The 22,918-nt window shown below is 36.0% G+C and overlaps 1 protein-coding gene across 12 annotated transcripts in view; it reads left to right on the forward strand.

Moving 5' to 3' along the window:
• The window catches only part of HFM1 (helicase for meiosis 1), a 109,663-nt gene that overhangs the window by 24,148 nt on the left and 62,597 nt on the right, over positions 1 to 22,918 (forward strand). For 9 of the 12 annotated variants that reach the window (XR_009745565.1, XM_061465534.1, XM_061465528.1 and 6 more), the window contains 13 exons: positions 1,489 to 1,574; positions 2,660 to 2,743; positions 3,792 to 3,949; positions 4,664 to 4,767; positions 5,562 to 5,717; positions 6,123 to 6,218; positions 6,621 to 6,739; positions 7,587 to 7,669; positions 7,824 to 7,933; positions 10,185 to 10,283; positions 10,700 to 10,760; positions 11,014 to 11,119; positions 11,510 to 11,664. Coding sequence is in view for 10 of the 12 variants with exons in the window: in XM_061465534.1 (XP_061321518.1) it covers positions 1,489 to 1,574; positions 2,660 to 2,743; positions 3,792 to 3,949; positions 4,664 to 4,767; positions 5,562 to 5,717; positions 6,123 to 6,218; positions 6,621 to 6,739; positions 7,587 to 7,669; positions 7,824 to 7,933; positions 10,185 to 10,283; positions 10,700 to 10,760; positions 11,014 to 11,119; positions 11,510 to 11,664 (1,417 nt within the window). In the remaining 2 variants the exon portion in view is untranslated. Of the gene's footprint in view, positions 1 to 1,488; positions 1,575 to 2,659; positions 2,744 to 3,791; positions 3,950 to 4,663; positions 4,768 to 5,561; positions 5,718 to 6,122; positions 6,219 to 6,620; positions 6,740 to 7,586; positions 7,670 to 7,823; positions 7,934 to 8,531; positions 10,145 to 10,184; positions 10,284 to 10,699; positions 10,761 to 11,013; positions 11,120 to 11,509; positions 11,665 to 11,936; positions 12,506 to 22,918 lie in introns of those variants that run through there. The other 3 variants (XM_061465532.1, XR_009745566.1, XM_061465535.1) reach the window with 3 other exon arrangements.

The raw sequence follows: 22,918 nt of genomic DNA on the forward strand, positions 1-22,918 counted from the left end.
GCTTGAGCACACAGAAATTTATTGAGAACATGTAGCATATTCAGAAATTCTTGATTTCTAAAGTCTTATCTCAGTATGGGGTTTTTAATCTTAAAAAGGCCTTGGTAACCTGTATTTCTTTTATAAGAGTGACTAACTGAGATTTGGCCTTACTGAGGTTGAGGGTTCAGCTGAATTCTTAACTGCTGTTAGTTTTGTCCAGTAATGATACTCCCTCTTGTTTGCTATGCTTGATTTCCGTTTGCTTATTCTGACAGATGGGTTAACAATCACTTGTCATATAGGATTTTATCACCTTTACTACTTATTGAGTTTGATTGCTGCCTCTGTTTTTTTTTTTCCTTGTTCAGAAATAAAGGACAAAAAGAAAGTCTTACTGTGTTTCTTATTCTCTTCACTGGCAAAACCCTTCTGCCATTTTAGGAATTATGCCAAAAGAACTAGTATTCAAGTATTTATAAAGAAACAAGGCAACAGCTTTAACTGAAGTAGCTGCAGTAGCTGAGACTCTTTGGACTGTTTTCAGAGCTTTGGCAAAGGAGAGGGGAGGTGGTAGGAGATGCTTTCCCTCAGTCAGAACCAAAACGTATTCAAATATATATAAGAGGACAAAAGGTCTTCTGTTTCTCGAATTGTTACATTCTTGAGTTGAAATGAGTCTTTTCTTGTAAGATTGCAGTCATGTCTTCCAAGAAGCAACTTAAAAGTCTTTTGAGAGGTTTCCCAATTAACTTTCAGATCTCTTTTACTGTTCCTACAGAATTACATGTGAAGAATCCAAATACTTATTCTTTTATCTAAAATTATTGTAGTTATTGTAGAAAGCTGTAGTGTCAGGTTAGGGAAATGCCTTCTTCTATGCTGTGATGACTTTAAATCTCACTGGAAGTTTGAAAGAACTGGGAATAATGGAAACAGGAACAAGATTGTATGGAATTCTCTGCCAGTTTGCTTTTGTGGCAGATATGCCAGAGGAAAAATTTTTGCTATATCTGCAAAGACTCCTAAAAGATTATAAGAAGTACTTATTTTTAGTGTATTTTATTATTAGCTTGCTCAAAAACATTGAGATCCTTATGACTTTAACATAGGTAAATAATTCCTTCTGTAGGGAAAAATATTCTGAGACAATGTTGTGTGATGTGTTTTTTTTCCATCATATCTATGTAAAACATGTTTCCTGGCTCTTGCAGAAAGTGATCTAAAATCTGGTTTACTCTAGAAAACGTATCTTAAAGTTGTCAGTGTTGAAACAGTCAATGTTTTCGTGTTTGATTTATATTGCATTTATTTTTACTAATGGATAAGAGAAATGATACTAAAAGCAATCAACTGGGAAAAAGTTTGGTGATTTACTGGGCAAAATGCTGGGACAAACATACTATTAAGTGATTTCTGCTTTGGTTTTACCTGCTATAATGAAGCTGTTGAGAACAATTTGAGGTTAGTGATTGTCATTTAACAGAATAAAACTTCCATTTTTCCCAGGTGTATCACTTGCAAACGCTATGGTGAATGCTGGGCTGACATCATTTAAAAAAATAGAAGAAACAAATGCAAGGGAACTTGAATTGGTAATTGATTATTTTGTATGAAAATAAGTATAAGGAAAATAATGAGTATTAATACTGTTACCAGTAAAAGCGGTATGGTTAATATATATCTACTGTATGATTCTTAGCAAAATTGAGTGGTTTAGAATAATAGACTCAGGGAATAGTTTGGGTTGGAAGGGACCTTCAAAGCTCATCTAGTCCAATCCCCCTGCAGTGAGCAGGGACATCTTCAACTAGATAAGGTTGCCAGAACCATATCCAGCCTGGCCTTGAATTTGCTTATACTGGTGAATTAGAAACTTACATGGCTACTGCTGCTTTTCCTTGAAAATATGTATGATCTTTTATTCTAGCAAATTAAATGTGGAAGATTTCACTGATTTGGCTAGGTTTGGAAAACAGTTGCTTAAATCTGTAGAATTTCATCATTATATGGTTTGAAACAAAAGACAATATGCATTTCCCTTTTACAAGTGTTAGAAAGAGAATATATATTTAAAGTTTCTCTTCATGTATGTTGAGAATCCTGAATTTCCATTATTTCTAGTTTTAGTTAAAGATAGTCATAAAACAAAGTTCTCAATCATCTATAAAGCATTTTTTATTTTACGGAAGTTAGACCCCAGGACAAGTTCTTTAGCTTTTGGCTTCTTTTCTGAGGAAATTCTTTTTCCAGTGTTCTGGAAGATAAAACAGATTTCTAAAGGAAATCGATCTTACTTGGGTTTTTCTGTTTTGGCTTTAGGAATCTGAGTTCTCTTTTCTGCCTCCTTCTGCAGTTTTCCTGTCATTTGTTTTGTTTTGATAAAAACTAGGGCAACATAAAAGAGTCACCTCATATAAAACCTGAGTAGTCAGGTTTTGAGGTTATTGGCTAGTTCACTGGCTGTTACCTGATGAGCAGTGGTAGCAACAAGAAAAATACTGGAATTTTCTTTTGGTTCTGTTGCTACTCTGGGCACTGCTGACAGGAAAGAACCAGGAGTGATAAGGGCTTTTGTTGATAGTATAACTACTCTGGTGACTTTGATTCCTTGCATTTACATTTCTCCTGGCATCTCTGATCAGCTGAATGTATCAGAAATGAAATTAAATCTTTGCAGATTTTAAACAGACATCCTCCTTTTGGAAACCAGATAAAAGAATCTGTTTTGCACCTTCCAAAATATGAACTTGACATTGAACAGGTAAATGCTTTTCTATTTAGTTTATGCTGATATTATTAAATGAAAGAGCATGATATTATTAAATGAAAGAGCAAATACTGACTTAAAGAAGTTTTGAGCCTCTGCTGATAGAAGATAACACAATATTAAGGCCTCTGTCCACCTTAGCATGTATAATCAAATTCTTAAATATTGAAGGAGAGCCTTGGAATAGACATTCCATGTAATACATTGGCCTCTCATTAATAGCATTTTATGTTCCAGATGCGAACCAGTATATTCCACATTCTAGCATTATACGTAAGCCTGAGAGTTCTCTTCTGTCTTAATGATAAATCCTAGAGACAGAAAAAGCATCTATATAAAAGTTACTGAAGAAGCATTAACTGATGTTTATTTTCAGTGTCACATTTAGGAATACAGAGAAACACTAAATGGTTACACTAAATCCGCCGGTACCCTTTCAAAGGAAGGGTGTAGTTCTATGTGCAGCCAAGAGCTTTGAGGTTCTGATACTCATTTTGCCTTTAAACAGATCACACAGCCATGCTACCTATCTGAAATGCAAAATTTGAAACATAGCCTTAAAGTGTCTCATGAAGATACCCTTGAAGTTAAAAACTCAATATTATGTGTGAAATCTTATTGTTGCAACAATCAGTTCTATTTTAGTTTGTCATTTGACATAATACCACATGAGTATCTCTAAAGTTATTCTCAGAAGGAAGATTTAGCAGTTAAAGGTATCTTTTAGAGGAATGTTGTGATGTCAAAACACGCCTAGGTTTTCTTCTTGTATCTTTCTGTTTGCATTGAACAGAGGAGAATTTTTTTAAGGGCTTAACGTAGACTGTCTTTTACTCTCAATACTTAATCAAATTTAGAATATTCAGCTATGGGCAAGTTAGTACTGTATAACAATGTCTCAGAACAACAAATGAACATTGTGCCATAAACTGAAATTGCTTGAGTTGAGATTGTGTTTGCATCAACAGTTAAAAATCTACAGTAGAGCACATACTTTGCATATTTTAGCAGTTATGTCTTCTTCTATATCATTTTTTCCTAGCTTCCAAAATACAGTGATACATTGGCTGAAATCTTAGTAACCATCAGATTAACAAACTATGAGCAGCTACAAACGAAGAGAACAGCGACAGATTTCCACTATGTTACACTGGTTATAGGAGATGCTGACAACCAAGTCATTTTTAATCAGAAAATTATGTATGTATTATCAGGGGGGTTTGCCTTACATCTTTTAAGGCTATTGGCTTTTAATCCTTACTGTGATTCATGAGTTTTCCCATACTTTGTATTGATGATAAATGGTACAAAATCACTCTTTATCCTACAGCATTTTTTAGTCACTGTTGTCATTTAAAATGCTGCACAAGATTCAAAAACCTCCAAAACATGCCAGTGTATTTGTCAGTACAGAGTATGTGTAAGTATCTGTACAAGACTGATGTCATATTATGGAAGTCATAATAATTTCCATATCAATATAAACCATAAATACAAGCCTATTTAAAAAACAACTTCTCAAGTTGTTACTTCCTCTTCATAGCTGTATTTCTTTAATTATATCATATTGTCAAAGTTGTTTCACTCAGAGATGGAATTAAATTCTCCAGCTGGCTTAAGGTATGCTTGGAGCAAATGGGAAAGGAGAAACGAAACCTTTTCCAACTGTGTGACCTTCACATGAGTTCACGCTGAGGTCTGGCACTTTTGGCAGAACTGAAACTTACTTGCAGGATCCTGGCTTTTTTATGACCATGGATTGTATATTATTGGAAGGTTATTTTTAGGCCACTTAGCAAGCAAAATCCAAGAACTAAGACCAAAGAAAGGCTCTTTCACTTGGTTACAGATGTCATAGTATACAATCGTGTTTTCACTGTCCATGCCTAACAAAACTTCACTGATACATTACAGGGATTCTGTGCTGCTGAAAACTGGCAATTGGACAAAGAAAATTGAAGTGAAAAGAGCTCTTAAATCAGAAGAAATTAGTATAAATTTAATTAGTTCGGATTACGGTAGGTTGGTTGATATGCTTTTAATTTAAAAACAGCTGCATAACATTTTGAATAAATGATTAAAACACTTTATATCAAGCCAAAAATTACAATAAAATGAACTGATCTGGAAACAAAATTATATTACATGAGTATTACCTAACAGTCCTAGTTACATATCTGTTTCATTTATTTGTGTATTAATGAACTGGGAAACATCAAAACTGTTACTGGGAGATATTTTACTCTGATACAGATTAGGATTCTCTTTTGCCCTTTGCCTTGAAGTTGAATTAACTTTCAGTTGGGATAACCTATCATTTTGATAAGTTATTTATGCTGGGAGGAGCTGTCTTTGTGAACGGTTAGGTTTTGCATTGTGATAGAAGAAGTATTAAATATGGATTCGTCTTCACTTTAATAGCAAGACAGTTCTACAGTGGAAAATTTTGTGCTTTAATGTGTGCTGATTTAAACACAGGTCCCATCAGTGTCAATCACCATTATATTGGCAGTGTAAAGCCATAGATAAATGTTGTTTTAAAACAATTCAGAAAAAAAATCTGTTAAAGGGACTAATTTTGTTACTTGTCTAGTAATCATGTCTTTAATTCTGAAAATGTTTGGGTTTTTTTAGTCGTGATCAGAAAGAATCCATTCATATAATAGTGTGCTTTTAATGGTACATTACCTTAATAAATCTCCATGATCCTTTAATAGCATTTATACTCTTTAGAAAACTGAAAGTAATCAGTAGTTTAGAAATAGTTTATAGCGATTTTAAATATTTTTGTCTTTTTCTTTTTTCTCTAAAGTTGGCCTTGATATACAGCAAGCATATACAGCCTTTTACTTAACACCAAAACCAGTGGGAAATAAGGTGGTTACAAATCAAAACCTGCAGGCCAAGTCTTCACTTGATACACGTTATGGCTCACCTCAGAGTCTGTCAGCAGCAAAAGTAGATACAGGTAAACAGTCAGATCATAACATTTGGCTAATACCAAAGTCAACAGAAAATTGAGGTTTGCTTTCAGTAGAGATCATCTTTACCCATACTGTTTCTTTCAGAAGTGTAACAGAAATACAGTGGCACTGCTTTCACTTGTCAAGTGCTGCAGTGCAAGTCTTTCACGAATTGGAAAATAAGAAGAATTAAGTATTTGGTATTTAATATTATCATTTGAATGTGGGAATGTGTACTGCCTCTGTCAGTACCACTGATTAATATTAATATTATTTGAGCAGCCCAAAGTTTTGTTGAAGGCAACAAAATTCTAGTGACCCAGATTACTTCTAGCCTGTCTTTTACTGCCTGAAGTACTCTCTCAACAATACATATGAAATAAAAAATGAGCATTTCTATATGTATCTAGGAGGCAGATCTAAACAAGAGATTACTTACAAGAAATACGGAAACAGAGAATGCAACCACCGCTGTAAAAACAAAGACATGTGTGGACATGACTGCTGTGAGTTTCCTTAAATCTACTATTTCTGTTAATTTTAGACAAATATAATTTAAAATAGCTTAATTTATAGCAATAGCTACATTAACAGAAGCAGTGTGTCAAGAGAGTCAGGCCTCAGCTGCTGTTATCATGCAGTCATAAAAGCACGAATAACAAGTTTGGTCTTTTACACTTTTATAGGAACTACATAATTAATAATACCTTTCAGAACATGCAGCATTGGATTAAAGAGCAATGTAAAGCCTGTTACTCTTTTATATAAATATTGGTGTGTTATATCTTTTAAGATCTTTTATTAGAACATACTAAGCTTAGTGGCAAAGTTCCCATTGATCTGGGAAGAATTAGGATTTATCACTTCTAAATTAATCTGAACAGTATTTTAATTCCTTTTCTTCTCAGGTAAAATTGGAGTACCTCCAAAGTCTGAGATGAATGGAGATGCAAAGTTTTCTTTGTACCTAGCTGATTTAAGGAGCAGGAACTCAATTTCATGTGTACCCCCAGTAAAACGGTTAAAGGTTCATTTGAATACAGTCAGCCATTGAATAGATTTCTTTTAATCTGTTATGTATTTTGTATGTATTGTTTGCAGACAGAATTTTATAACTAAATATGAACACTCAAGTTTGTCTTTTCTGTGTGGAATGCAAAAAGCAAAGAAATACAAAGGTACCAAATGTCCAGGAATCTTTGAGAGGTTCTGCTGCTGTTTGGAATACTTTAAATGATCCACTTCTGTACATGTACTCTTTGGTTTTACTTGTACTGCATTTGATATATTGTGGTGGGTGAGGTACAGAGGCATCTCTGAAAGGTACAGTACTCTGACTTGGTTTGGGCCAAATATGACCTGAATGAAAATAAATAGTGGTATTTATCAGAGTAATGCTACAATGAGATCTTTTTGCATTGATAGGTAAATACACCTATTATAAAAAAAACCCCACCATGTTAGTTTTTAACCTCTGAAGGGTTTCATGGGTTACACTTTTTCCCTTTGAAAGTACTAAACTAGTTCTTTCTGCAACAAGAATGGCATTTGAGATATTGGAGTGTTTTATTTCCTCCTCAGTTTTGTTTGCTTGTTTGTTTGCAATAGAGAATGATTTAGCCTGTAGCTAATACAGTTGAGAGTTAGTGATAACCAGTCTGACTTTGCATTGGTACTTGGATAACTCCACTAGACACAAGTAATTCAAACCTTTTTAACTGATTATGTTAGATAAGCAAACATCAGATTTTACATATGATCTTTAAAAATTATGTTAACTTCATACAGTATTAATGATGTCATTAAAGCTGTTAAAAAACAATGGTTTTCAATATCTTTACGTCTCATCAGTTACAATAATCTGCTTTCTTTAGATGCAGATGTTAAATCAAACTCAAACTGTGGATCTCAAGCAATTTGTTTTTACACCTAAATTTTCATTGCCGGCATTGCTGAGGTACTGATTAATATAAGTAACAAAAGAAAACTGCCTTATTTTAGATAATATTAAGTTGTAACAACTAAAACCTGTTCTCTGACTAAAAATATTTTGCAATTTTTTGCTACTGTTTTACTGGCATGTGAGTGATTTCTTCCTTTTATTTTAATAGGTCTAGCAATGGACAGTTATCTTCATTACCTTCAGTGGACCAGACAGATAATATTAATAGCTTAGGGGGATCTCAGAAACAACTGCAGTCCTGGAACTATGGGAAAAGTAGTAAGTTATTGCTGATGTTTGAAATTACAATTTTTTACTGTTTTGATTTGAATGTATTTGTAAATTCAAACTTGCTGAAATTACTATGACAACCAGTATAACATTATAAAACACTGAATGTATAGGGGAGATATAGTGGTCTTAATTGGGTTTCTTTCTGGTATTGCTAAGAATTTCTAATGTGTATCTAAGTGTCTAAATGTACCTTTAAATAAAACAGTAATGACTCGATCAAATATATGAAGTTCTAAATATATAATATTTCCTGAAAGGTATGACTGTAATATATTTCTACTGAAGCTACTTGTAATACAAGAAGTATTTTACCACTATATGTATATATTTTCTTCTTTTCCCTTTCTGCTGGAAGAAGTTAGTAAAGAATGAGCTTTTGTTTGGTAGTTGACAAAATGTGACCATTCAGTAACTGAGTTCATAATTAGTAAAACATCCTTATCTGGAAAAAAAATTTCTATTTCGTCTCCACTGGAAAGGCCACAAATCTTCTTACACATGGTGTTAAATGATATGTCTTCATTATCAGTATATAACTATGATGTTCTCACTGTGTGCCTTTTGCCTTTGTATTTGGTGACAGCAGATCTATGTGAATGAAGCTTTGATTAATTTGGCTATTAAATTCCAATGTTTAAGTCATACTCAGACATATAAGAAACACTATGCTGAAATGAATGGAAACTTTTTGGTCTGTACTGCTTTGAGTGCTGGCTGCTATACTGTGTAATTTTAACATCCTTGTCAACAAGGACAACGGGATTGAGCGCACCCTCAGCACGTTTTACGACAACACCAAGCTGTGTGGTACCGTCAACACTCTGGAGGGGATGTGAAAGGGATGCCATTCTATGGTTCTGTAATTTCATTTTTGCTTAATATTTTGATGATGGGATTGTAATCCTATTTCTTTAATGCTTCATATTTTCCTGCAATAATAATTTACCTGCTATAGTTATCTAGTCTTAAGATGGAAGACTGTTGCATAGGTGTATCATGGTTTGCTGGGAGGAGAGAGCAGGTTGTTCATGTATCATATGATTGTGTTAAAAGAGTAAAGTCATGGGATGACTGATGGATATTCCAGTATAGCTATAGTCTGTGCTCAAGAACATCTTGAGGCAAATCATACAGGATCAAGGGGATGTAGAAGATACTGCTGACTAAAAACCATCTCTGTTGAATAAGCAGCAGAAAAGCCAGCCTTGGCCAGACTGATTAGGCTGGCTGGATTTTACAGAAATGCACCAAAAATAGTTCTAATAAAGGCATCAGTTTATATAATTTTTAAAGGATTAACTGCATCTGTAATACACTCTCTTTCCATTTCAAACAAAAAAAAAAAGTGAGAAATGTAATTAAGAATATACAGTGAAACTGTAGTAACCTAAACACATGATTTAAAGTCTGTGTAACTGCAGTAATGCGCTGTGCTGACTGCACATCCAAAATGACAACAGCAGTCCCTTCATGGTGTTGCCAATGTCTCTGGAACAGGATTTCTGATTTGAGCCTGTCCTGCTCCCCCTCTGTTGAAAGGGAGACCTGGATCAGGATTTTTTAGGCATATTAGGGCCATGGCAACAGAATGAAGTTTCCAGCACTGTCTGATGCTGGAGGGTAGTTTGGCAAAAGAAAGATGAAAAAAATAGCAGAGAGAATGGCACTGGTGATGAAAAGAAATAACACAACAAACAAAAGGGAAAGAGTTAAAGGAGACAGGAAAGTCATTTTTGCAACAGAAAAAAAAAGTATTTTAAAACATTAACTCACATTTTATTTAAGAATTTTAACAACAATGCTTGAAAATGTGTTTGTCATGGTTGTTCTTAGGCATTAGATCTGTGTGGAGGCAGAGAGCATTCAGTGTGTTGAAAACTGGGGAGAAGGATGGACTGAATTAAAAGTACTAAGTTTGGAATCAAGCAATGCTTCTGACAAAGGCAAAGAATGATATAGCAGTGGTTTTCCTAGAATCTACACTGAGGGTGACTTTTCTCAAAACAATGCTGAGAAAAGTTGCATATAGTACAATCCTCCTTTCAATAGGTTGAGCAAGTGGTCATAAACCAGACAGGTTTTGTTGTACTTATCCATTACAAATATATTACAGCTTTTCCTTGGGAACATTCAGTGTTTGAGTGTGAGAAAAGCTGAGACAATGGCATAAAAAAAAAGTTTAAATCATTAATGTGTAACTTGATGGATGCAGATAAAAGCAGATCTTGTTTTTCAGATTCTTTCGATGTGGACTTTGAAATGCAGGATGATGTTTGGGATGATATTGATGATGAGAAATTAGTATATGCTAGCAATTTTGACAGTAGAGATATAGGTATGGTTTACAAAATTCTTTGTTTCCTATGTAGAAATTATTTTACAGGCTATTATTTGACAATAATTTATAACAGTACACAGTGAAGACAACTACCTGAATTTTTTTGGTTCATTGACTTTACCACCCTTCAATGTCACCTATATTGAGATAAATGTAATACATAAGGGAGAGTTGAGAAAGTAATAATGAAATATCTTTTGGATGGCCTGCAACTGCATAGTTGTTATTTTATTTGACTGCTTATCTCTGCTATCTTTTCATTAGCTCAAAACCTACAGAAGAAATATTTTAAGTGTTAAGACATTTGTATAATTTTCAACCTATTATTTATCATATTAAGATATTTAAGATATTTAAGATATTAAACTTTCATTCTTACATGGAACATGGAAATATCTGTCTTTAAATTCCAGATGAGTGTGAACCAATTGACCAGTATATAAGAAGCAAAGCCACAAATGACATTTCAAAACAGTAAGCATTATATTATTTATTACCATTTTATTTAGTTAAAAATATTGTAGCTTTATAATTAAATGTAGAGAAGGATGTTCACTCATAAAACTGAGTGAAATTTCAGCTTTTAAAAGGCAAGAATTGTTGAATGATTTTTTTCTTTTTTTTCCTGTTTAAGTGTGAAGGGAAATAAATAGAAAATTCTGAACTGAAAAGTAAATAATTTTGCACTTCTGTAAAAATACTTACATTATTCAATTGGTATTTTCAGTTCGTGCACATTACAAGATGAGACAAGTGTTCAGAACTCCACGGTTTCTGTGGTTGATAGCCCATCAAAAGTGAATTTATCTGCACAGCATGGAAATACAAATATGGTGAGCAAAAATACTTTTTATAAGAGAATTTCCTAGAATTTCCTAGGTGTATAAAATATATTTACCACAGCTGACTTCTGAGTCAGCTTGGACATAATGATTTTCTGAACCTTTGTGTTGTCCAGATATGCATGCATGGTGTGTTCAGTGTGATATTCATGATACAAAAAACTAGGACCTGAATTTACTTCATATAGCATGACTTCAAAACTCAATTTGATTGTGATTCTGCAAGTTATTTAATATATAATTAGATTTATAATGCGCATGGACCTTGTCAAATACAAGAATATCAGTATAAATATCTGTACTACATACTACAGCAGTCTAGTATTTTCTCTTTTGGATTGTTATTTTAACCAGATACCCTTTTCACCATTTACACTGCAGTTCAGTTTTCAAGAGAAAAACTGTTCAAATCTTTCACAAGAGCTGAAAACTGCACAATGTTCTTCCATCTCAAAAAAGATCCCAGACTCTTCTAAATTCACTAGGAAAGAGGATTTCTTTATTTTCACAGAACAGGAAAAGGAAGCAGATCCCAGGTAATAAAAAGTTGTGTTCTTCTGTTGCCTCAGCATTCCAATGCTTAGTTCCTCATGGAACACAGACTTTTAGGCAATGTGTTAATATATAACCTTAATTGTATAAAGATGAATTTTCATAGTAATAGAGGCAATTAACTTATTTTTTTAGAAAGGAAATACTTTAAAGTTATTTTGCTTGTCTTGATATTTCTTGGCTATTCTTTGTATAGTGTTCCTGATTACATAGGTTTTGATGTACTAAATGTTTTTGTTTGCTTCATCTTCATTAGATACCTTCTTGATGATGAAATCAATGATGTCAAGCCCTTTCTTGGTATATTTGATGGCATTTTGTAAAACATATAAACCAAAATACATTGTAAGAGTTGGGGAAAGAAGTTACAGTCATCTTTACAGAGGGAATCCTTCAAATCCAGTTAAGTGAATTATCTCTGTTGTATGCCTATTTACCAATAGCTAGATGGCTGCACAAAGTAGATGGTAACACAATTGATGTAAAATTTATGGAATTCTAGGTATATTATCTTGTTCTGAAATGTACTTAAATACTTGTTTGTTGGCTTTGCTGTTTTTAAGAAAATACTGGAATGTGTCACAGGAGAATAGGTTTCAAACTGAGGGTGCTGTTATAAACTGAAAAACACATAAGGGGAAGTGAGCTGTATATGACATGCCCTGCTTACAAGTACACTTTAAATGAATGAAAGGCTCTTTCCTCAGAAATTTCTTAATGCCTTTTGGTGTTATCTTTCAGTTTTTCTAATGCTGATTTTGTTTATAGCAGTGTTTCTGTAAAAATAATTAGATTTACAAATAAAAGGAACAGAATGGTAAGCTACTCTAGGCTTTTGACATTCTAAAATGTCTACAGACAATACTCAGAATTTGTGTTTGCCTGTGCACTTTTACACCAAAGGTCATAAAATGGACATTTATGCATCTTAGTGCAGTTTTAGGCAACCAAGCATTGGATTTGGTTATCTTATTGTAACTATTTTTTGAACAGTAGACCTTGCAATTTCAATAGTTAGAAAAAATACATGATATTGCCTAAAGTCCAAGCAACTGCTAATTTTCACTGTTAATTATTCAAAATATATGGAATTAAAATGTTAGAAAGTCATGCCTGGAACTTTAGCTGTCTGTTCTTGAAACCAAATGCAACACTATTTTGCTGCACTACGTGGTTGTATTTTTCTCAGCTAATAACATTTTACTTGACTCTGATGTTTCCTTACACTTTTTACTTACTCTCTCCATATGAAAGCATGGCCTAGCATGAGCAGCATCAGTACCCACCACTTGGTATGGTTTTGACTGCACAAATTCCAACAGACCAAAGTTTTAACTCACTTTGCTGTACTTCAAATATTTCATTGCATCTGGAAGTTTGTAGTATGTCAGATTTTTTTGTCTCAATTGTTTTTTACATTAAACTTCCAAACTACGGTAACTCAGAATTATTATTCTACTACATTTAGCCCTGCAGTCCTAGTCATATACTTCCTAGTCACCTCCCAGTTCTGTGTCAGAGTGAGATTTAAGAATGCAAAGTGCCAAATATAATTTTAGGTGACCCAGAGAATCTTCCCTCAGCTCCATCTACTGTGCCAAAGATGTTCCAGATCCTCTAGGGCGTCTAAAATGTACTGGATGCTAATGTTTAAATACCTGATTCTCTCCCTGCTACTTGAAATACGTGGGTTGTTTTTTTTTCAATGTATAGTTCATATTTACATGGCATTCTTTAACTGCCTTTGTATCCTGCCTTTCCCTGGCCTTTTAGCTTGCAACAACTAATTGCAACAACTAGTTGCAACAAACAACTAGTTTCTTCATGTTGGCCAAAAGCTTTTACACAGCAACACAAGGCTGAGCTTCAAACATGGGAAAGAGGAGAGGAAGGAAACAATTAATGTAATCTTGAGATTATACATCATTTATATCATATTGTTGTTATACAAATTGCAACTTTCCAAAACCTTACTCACCTGCTGGTTGCTGAGGCCTCACCTGCAGACTGGGAGAGCTTCTGATGGCAGGTGCTGCACCTTTTCCTGCTGCTCTGCATGAAGCTCCTTCTAAAGGTTCTTGAGCTGTGAGGCAGAAACTAGTGGAATTTGATTGTGCTTAGGTCTTCATAAAAATGAGTAAGGTAAACTTCATTTATTTCTCTGTACTAAGGAAGCATCCTTCTGAGGGGTTTTTTTGCCCCATTACTACACTGAAGGTGTATTTCCATTTTTCTGTGAGGTATTTTTGTAGTTTATGTAATGTCAAAAAGTAATTGATATTATTGCCATTTTTTGCTTCTTTTTTTTTTTTGGTATAGTCTAAATATAACCACTTGGCTTTATTTACTTTATAGGAATAAGTTTATATCTAGACTACTACTCCAAATAAAATGACCCTTGCAGGCAGGTATTTTATTTTCCTCTTATTTTTCACCAGTGCAGGAGTTCAGAAGTTATTATTGGGGTACTTCAAGATTTAAAAGGCTTTCATTTTCAATTTGACCCATAGTCAGAACACATGATAACAGAAGCATTTCAGTACTTTTGAGACTATTCAAAGCGCTTTGCAGATGGTTTATCAGGTTGTTTCCTGTCTCTGTTTTTCACAAGACAACCACATCCTGTATTATCCTTGGAAAATTACAAACTTCTGCTATCGCTGCTGACAGCATTTCAGAGATTTCAGACTATAAATCTTTCAATACTGCTATGTCTTTACAGGAACACTGAACCTCTGGTGCAAAAACATTTTTCTAGAGATAAGGGCTTTATTGGGCACTGTTGTTTCTCTTATTATTCATATTAGCTCTATGACTCTTTAATTCACTTTCAGAAAACCAGTCTGGAAGTACTTAAATGCTGAAGCGTTCTTTATCTCAGGAAAAGGAATGACTGTTCATATGGCAGCATTTGTTATTGTTCCAGTTTCAAATCAGAGTAATTCAAAGATCAAAAGTGATAATCATAGTAGGTCTCTATGGCAACAATTACTTGCAGATACACAATGACGATACTTCAAAACAAATACAGGCAGAAAAAGCAAACTGACTACAAAATTAGAAAAATCTAGTACAATCTTAATTTTTTTTTTTAATTCAATTTCCAAACTAAGTAGCTCAGAATTACGATGCTACTACTGAGTCCTACTCATGTACATCCTAGTCACTTCCCAGTTCCATGTCATGGTAAGGGTTAAGAATACAGTTTACCTCCATCATCTGACTTCCATGGCAATCAGATGGCTTCCAAGCAGGAACAGTGGTGTTTCTCCACAGATGCTTTATATGAATGGCCAGGGACCAAAATCCCATCTTATGCGCCAAAAGTTAAGTACAGACGTAGCTACAAAGAGCTGTAATTTTAGTAATTTAACTGAATCACATTAGGTGATAACCTAGTTCACCTGGGCTCCCTATGTAGTCATTAGAAAGAGGCAGACACTGTCAGAAGATCATTCACATTGTAAGTGGGCTAAATTGCTCCCAGTTCAGGTGGAACTCACCAAATTAGCTATGATGAAAGTGACCACATACAGTTAGCTTGGAGCAGCTGGTGTGCTGTAATTTCACAGCCAGGCTCACTTGAGTATTGCCTTTCTTGTGCACATGAGATGCCCAAGTTCTTTTATCCACATAAGGATTCAACTTTCCTAAGTTGAGTAGTCTTATTTCTGTACAGCAGAAGATGGCTGTGCTCCACTAATGTTGCTGTGTGCGGCTTCCTTTTAGTTGCTGCCCAGGTGATAAAACATACTGATTAAATTCAACAGGATAACATCGGACAATATCACTAAGCTACTACCAATAGATAAAATACAAACTAAAATACATAAAAACATTGTTAAAGTCTGAAAGGATCCTTGTTTTTAATTCTGCATAGAGTTGTAACATTAAATGAGTGGCTTGATTTTCAATCAGTGGGATTGTGTAAGTAATTCTTTGGGGATACAGCAGAATGCCACAGACTTTAGTCTGGGGATGATTCTATAAAATTTACATTATAAAAATACTGTTTCCCATAATGGAGTAGTGAAAGAAAATTCAATGTGACAAGAAGTCAGATTTTGCTATCTTACTTGTCTGATTCTCTGTAATAAAATACATGCTTATACCTGCTTTTAATTTAACTTCAACTTCCTTATATAATTCCTTGTCCTATCACATAAATTGGTTTCAAAATATAAACTGAGGTCAACCATATCTGTGCCTGAAGAAAATGCAGTATCCCTTCAAACCCCATGATCTTATTGTTAGCAGGAAAATAAGTATAGTGTTTAAACATGTTGCCAGATGCATTTGTGTTTAAGGTACGTTCACAGCATATGGAATACTGTAAACGTGACATCAGTATAATTGTATGCAGCATGTCTTGTGATCATTTTAACTATGTAGACCTTATTCATGTATTTGAAGACTTTAATGGGTTAAACATTACCATAATTACTAAAATAATGATAGTGGTTACAAGTCAGACTCTTGTTATTTGGATGTGGTTTTACTTTGATGTACCTTCACAGAATAGTTATGTGAGGTATAAAAGTTGGTGCTCTTAAAGGCAGTGAGCCTGAGGATAAGGAGTGAACAGAAGTCACTGTATGGAACCAATATACACCTGAAAAAGAGTTAAAATCTGTCATTTTGTAAAGCACAAATAATACATCTCTAAGGCATCATTAGGACAGAATAACTGGTATCCCTTCTAAAAGAAGTATTTTGCCTTACCTTTTTATGTCACTCCTTCTGCTTTTTATGTAGGAGAGCAGTATCATGTGAATTGTTTTACCAAAAGAACTTTCAAATTATATCCATGAAAAGAGACCCATGGATGCCTGTTGGGTTTTAGGGGTCTTTCCTACCTTCTTTGCTTGAAAAGGAAAAGGAGGTGCTAGTCAAGATAAAATTAACTTCTTTCAGAGGATTACCAACACATGGAATTTATTGAAGGCTTAGATGAGAATAAGCTGAGGCGCACACTGTGTGCTGATAGTTTGCACTGATGATCAGCTTGACTGAAAAAAGTCAGATAGAAAACGGGCAGTGGTTTATTTGCTGCCACTGTTTGCCTGACATAAGGGCCACGCTGGCTGAACGACGTTTCTGTATTCATTCCTGAAACCTGAATGAGAGAAACTGTACCTGTCCAAACCATCGCTTTTTTCCCCCCGTGTTGTAACTCTTAGTCTCAATGTTCTCTTGACAGGTATTTCAGATGGGGTGGGCTCGGGTAAGGACTGCATCCTCGTAAGTCATAGAGCCTTTGGGGCCCTTTTGTCTCCTGCCTTTCAGTGGTGCTGATCACTGTTGCTCTCTCCTATGGTTGTGAAGTGACTGGAAAAGCTGTGCTGCTCTTAACATGCAGGCCTGCACTCCACGTCCTGTTCTTAACAACAGGTTCCAACCCAAAAGTTTATACCAGCTGGGGGAAATTGTTTCCCAATTCACTTTAGTATGCTACCTACCATGTTAAACAGTACACTTCCACACTTCCATCCTTCTTTCATTCTAGTCTTGTGGGATGTGGTTTGAGTGTTCCTGAGTCTGTCATCCTGTGGTTTTTAGATGGATTGTTTGCATGTGCCAGGACTTGAGGGGCACATCTGACTGGCGGTGTGTGAAAATGTCACACTGCAGAAATGCAGCAGATTATATGGGGTGGACATACTTTGTATAAAGAAGCTATATTTCCTTCAAATGTAATAAAAGTGCCCAGACCCAATAGCAAGGAATTTCTTCCTCTATTTAAGTTATAATAAATGGAACTAGCATGTAATGATGATCTAGATTGTCCTTTTGCTTGATGCTACATGACAATTTCTGCATTTTAGATAGTTGAGCATAGGGAAAAATGCAAAACATTTTGCTTTGAAGACTGTAAGGGTATTTTGTTTATATAAATTAAACAATGTTTCTTTTGCAGCTGTGAAACTTCCTATTAAAGGATGCATATAACTTTCAAAATAAGAAGATGCTTGTAACTGTAAATGGCTGTGATATATTTGCTGCTCCCCCACCCATTTAGAGACAAAACCTATTTATGAGGCTTTATTAAGTGCAAATAATTCCCATGGCTTCAGCACAAGAGAAACAGCTGCAGAATATAGTCTGATTTGCATATAAATGACATGATTTCTGCCCAGAAAAGGATATTGAAAAATATATCTTTCTACAGTGAAAAGCTGATAGTCACACATATTAAGGTCAGCTTGTGTAACTTGTTTTTAGCTGCTGCATGTTGATACCTGATCACACTTCCAGCTCGATTCAGGCTCTATCAGTTGTGTCCACTATGAAATTGTGAATTTCTGCTTTTGAGCTAATTAAGCTATTGTTTGTGGAAACAGATTCCAAAGCCATTTATCTCAACAGTTTAAGCACTTAAAACTGTTCAGAATATTTATCAATACAAGCGGACAACTCCACACTTTGCACTTTTCTTTATCTTCAGTACTGTGAATTTGTGAGGGAAGGAATTCCTGTTGTTTGGGTAAGACAGTCCTGCTAACTGGCTCTAGTCACTTTACTACAGGGTACGATATAATTAAAGCAGATACATGGGTATTACTTTTACTGTCCCAAATACTTTCCTCAGGTTATCTTTTCTATTAAAGATAAGTTCATACTTCTAAAACTTTTGCCTGATGTAGACCACCACTGACCAATTGAGATGCTTGGCCAAAACAGAAAGTAACTGTTTCAAAGCTAAGGCTATATTATACCATTTTATCCCAGTTGTTTCAGCTCACAGATTCTCTAAAATACAATATTTCAGTAGAAGTGTAACTCTAGAGGATTTTAATAATAAACTGTAGTAGTCATCTAATTGCTAAGCTTGGATGTTGCACTATCCAGCATGGCTTCAGAACCAGTACTGAATACAGAGCTTAGGCACCAGCACACAACAGGCAAGCTGGCAGAGCTCTCCCAGACCCTTGAGGATACCCTTGGGAAGTCAGTGTGAGAGCACATAAACACAGGGTTCCAGTCAACTAGCCACTTCCCTCCCTGAAAGGCTGTGATTGTGACTTTGCAATGTACTGTTCATTTACTAATAGGTTCTTGCTTCTACTTAGATACATAACATAAAAGAAAGATGTTGGACAGCCAGGCAGTAAAGGTTTGGAAGAGACCTGCAAAACCTTTGTTTTCAATCTCTGCTTGGCAAAGGCCTTACTGAGCTGAATGCCGTTGCCAGAAGCAATAGCTGTCTACTGAGAGTGAATGATTGGCCACGGTGAATTGTCATTAGTCTGAACGCCCCTTGGAGACACTAGATACTGTTAAGAAAATGTGAAGGTAGTGCTGTCTAGAAGCTTGGATGTGCAGGTCAGAACTTCCTTTTTAGCAGTTTCAGTTTATAAAGGCTATTAAGTTATCTGAATGGAAATGGGGCAGTAGAGTTCAGTACTAGGACTCTGTTGGGTTGTGTTGTGTTTTTTTTTTCTCGTTGTGTAATATTTTAGCTGTTGTAATCCAGACTTGTTAGGTTACTGGGTGAAGGAATAACATACATGCATAACATACATGTTATGCCTAGAGGAGGTTTCTCTGTCTAGATTGGAATTTCTACTCAAATAATAGTCACCCAGCAGCTGGATCATTAACATTTTCAGTGTCTTCTCAATTCTAAAGATTTTAGGCTGCGAGGTCAGTTGGGTGGTTTCTAAAAATTATACTAATAGATGTAAAAAGAGCATTCACCAAAGCACCAACACATTATCAAATAGTTCTATTTCAAGCATATGGCAGTAGAAGTGATTAAGAAAGTGTGGGCTATGAAATAGATCTGCTTATCTCGTGGTACATCGCAGAGATGCATTTCAGACTGGAGGCTTGCTTAGTGCAGAAAATAACCTGTATTACGAAGATAAGAGGTACAAGTGGATATCCCTCCCTCCCACTCTCTTGGGTGTGATTGTCTCAGGCAACCATATTAGCAGAAGCTTGGACTCATTTTTAACTTCTGGAACAGATTTGCCAAAGTGACAGTGCCCACAGAGAATGACAGTAATAAAATGGGCAGTGTATTGTGGAGGAAAATAAAGTTGGCAGCTTGGAATGGTGGAAAACAGCTTCAGATAAGCATGTGCTTCAATAGAAATTAGTCTCTGTCCATAGACATGATAGCAGCCAGTCAGAACTGCTCTTTCAGTTCAAGCAGTTAATAATATCTTGGCATTGGAGCTTAAGGGATACAATTTGCAAAGTTATAGTAGTGTGGGAGCGATAAATTTCAGCACAAAGCAGGCAGCATTCCATATAATTTATTTTAGGTTTCCATCCAGGGTATGTTCTGACACTCCACATGAAAGTCAAATTGTCCATGTAAAATGGTTTTCAGGTGATAAGTTGACCCCTGGGGTTTTAGTAAAGTAATAGACTCCAAAGTCTCTCTGACTCTTCAATCTATAAAAGGCAGTTATCAGCTGTTTGAAGGATTTCAGAAGAAGGAGAAAAAAGAAAAAAGAGCTTTTGTATACTGACATTTTTCTCATTAATGGGGACAATGTTTGAATTACAAAGTCCTTCTGGATTTGGTAGTAAATACTCTGCTGACGTGTTCTGGGAAGCAGTTGTTCTGCATGAGGACTGTATGTGTCTAATCTACTGTGATATGCATATAGAACAAAGAATATTTCTATAGACACATACAGCCCTTCAGAAGAGGGGCATTTGCTGTGCCACCATCTGGCCATCATTTCTAAATGCATTCTACCACCAGAGCCTACCTCTGCAAAAGTTTTGCTGGGGAGTGACTGTCTTACGGTGCCTACAGAAACACCAGGAGAGTAACAGCAATGACAGCTTTCCTGCCAGCATTCTGAGTTTAAAATGTAGTGCAAAACAAGCAGTAACCCGAAAAGAAACAAGGCATCACTTTAAGTTCTTGTCTGAATATTCTTGCAGGACCTGCTGTGATTTTTCTTTTTCCTAGTGGTACTGTTTTATTTAAGTATTGTCTTGAGAATACTTTCAAGTACTTCCTATTGTACCCTGTGGCTTCACTGACAGTTCAAGCAGATCCACAGTTGGGTAGAGCCTTTGTTGCATTTCAGTTTAGTGGATGGGTGTATCTGCATATACATGGATTGAAATGCAGCACTAATAAGTAACAAGGGAAAGGTGGCAGTAAGATAGGACTAGTCATAGTGACAGTAGAAAAAGCTTACCTAATAAAATGCTAAAAGCATATTTATATTTAGTTCAGTTGAGTGTCCCTTTGAATTTTGAGCAAAGAAAATACCTCCTGCTTTTATAAAGAACTCTGCCCAAGAAAACAGGATTTTTCTACAGTCTATGTAAACAAAAATTATTGTCTCAAAGAAAAGCCCAAGTCCCTCTTCAGTTGTTTCTCATGTTAAGCAATGCCCTGGATTTTCCCTGCTTGTGTCTGTGATGAACGTCTAGTTCACTGCAGAAGTACTGCCTGTTACACCCTGTTGCTGGCACTTCTGCATGGCATGAAGGTGGCTGCAGGGAAGGCATCTGTTTGACTTCTGGGTTACTGGGGGAAGAGGCAGTTGTCTCCTCTGAGAGGAATGGAGCAGTGTTTAGGGGTGGGGCATCTGACACTCCCAAGTGGGGTAGAGAAGAGGGGAAATGCCGTGAGCTAAGATCTTGTAGGCAATGCTGTGGAGGAGATGGGGGTTTTCTTATGAGACAGAGCAAAGCTTTGTAAGCAATGGGAGGATGGAGAGTTCCCTAGAGCAGGCTGATGGTGTCTGTGGTGCTCTCTGAAACATTTGGAAATTTTCAGGTTGGAAGTAAAACTGGAGAGAAGGATTTACCCTGCAGTGATGCTATGGGGAGAGTAATTTTCAAGCATTTCTATTTAATCTCACTCTCCAACACATCAGACTTCTCATGTTTTAAAGAATAATTCTGTTCTGTCATTTTAATAATGCCTGTTCTTAGAAATCTGGATTCTGTGGATGTGCTTGTCAGAAGGAAAAGCTTCTACCTAACTACAGTTGTTAATTAAGGGTCCCTGCAGGTAAGATTAAAAAGAACTAACTACTCTTAAACCTTGCCTTTCTGTGGTTTTGGTTGGTTGGGTTTAGCTTTACAGAGGTAAGTGGGTGCTGGTGCTGCAAGTGGGTAAATTGAAACACATGTGGGATAGTCCTATTCACTTGAGTGAACTCCTCACTCCCATATATGCTCTACTGAGGTCTGCTGGAGCATGCTCAAAAGTAAAGTGTCTGTCATGTTCTTGAAGTGCTTTTCTTCTGGAAGAGAAGATCTGAGGACTTCTGACTTTTGGTAATGACTGGATTTAATCTGCATTAATGCTTTCCAGAGTAGGTATGTATTTTCCTTGATGTTGTTTGTCACTGAGGCTGATTTTGAAAATGTGTCATCCTATGTCGAGGTTGCAGGTGTTAGCACTGAAATGTTTACCTGTTCATTGAGCTGATGATTAAAATGTTTGTATTCGTGGCCCCAGTTAATTGTAGGCCACACCTTTTGCTTACTTGAAGCTCTGTGAGAAATTGTTTCTTTTGCTGGGGTAGGATGATGCACAGAAGGAAGAACTTTATCTGTATTGCTCCATACCCTTTATAGCTATCAGGAAGAAGTGCTAGGCTGATCCAGGGTCACGTGCTGCAGCTGTGTAAGTGCTCACTGTGACTGCAGCTGTAGGTGGAGCTGGTGTCAGACATGGAAACATGATTCAGGCCTGCAAGGAGAGTCACACACGGGGCTCTGGATCAGGGAAGGCACACAGAGCAGCCATTTGGCCAGTGTCAGCCTCCTCACATCAGCTTGCCCTGGACAAAGACAGCAATCCATTCCCCCAGCAAAGTAAAATCACTAAAGAAGCCTCTCTCACAGATATGCCTTCATGAAAAAGTTCCTCCCATAACTTTTAACATGGGAGTGGGGCATCTGGCCCAAGACTTTAACTCAGTTCATCTTGTAACTTTAAAAGAGGAAAAATAACAGGCCAAAGTATTTTCATTTATTTTTCAGAGGCTTAGCTTTAGGAAGCACCCTTTGCTTACATGAAGCCTCACCTTCATTGCCTGTACTTTGCCCTGTCTCTCCTATGGATAACCTTTACACAGATGCTATGTTTCACATGGCTAGACAAGGTGTGCTGCCTGGTCAGACTTTTTTGGAAGTCAGTATGACTGAAACATGCTTGTGGAGACCTGTGATGAAAGTACTCAGAGAGTGTGATTCTGTGTTAAGCATGCAGGCTGGCTCTTGACCTTTGCCACCCAGCTGTTCTGACAA

This window comes from Pezoporus flaviventris, unplaced genomic scaffold, assembly GCF_033815535.1.
Source record: "Pezoporus flaviventris isolate CSIRO_AGI_PZ_B2104156 unplaced genomic scaffold, CSIRO_AGI_Pfla_v1 ptg000040l, whole genome shotgun sequence".
NCBI lineage: Eukaryota > Metazoa > Chordata > Aves > Psittaciformes > Psittacidae > Pezoporus > Pezoporus flaviventris.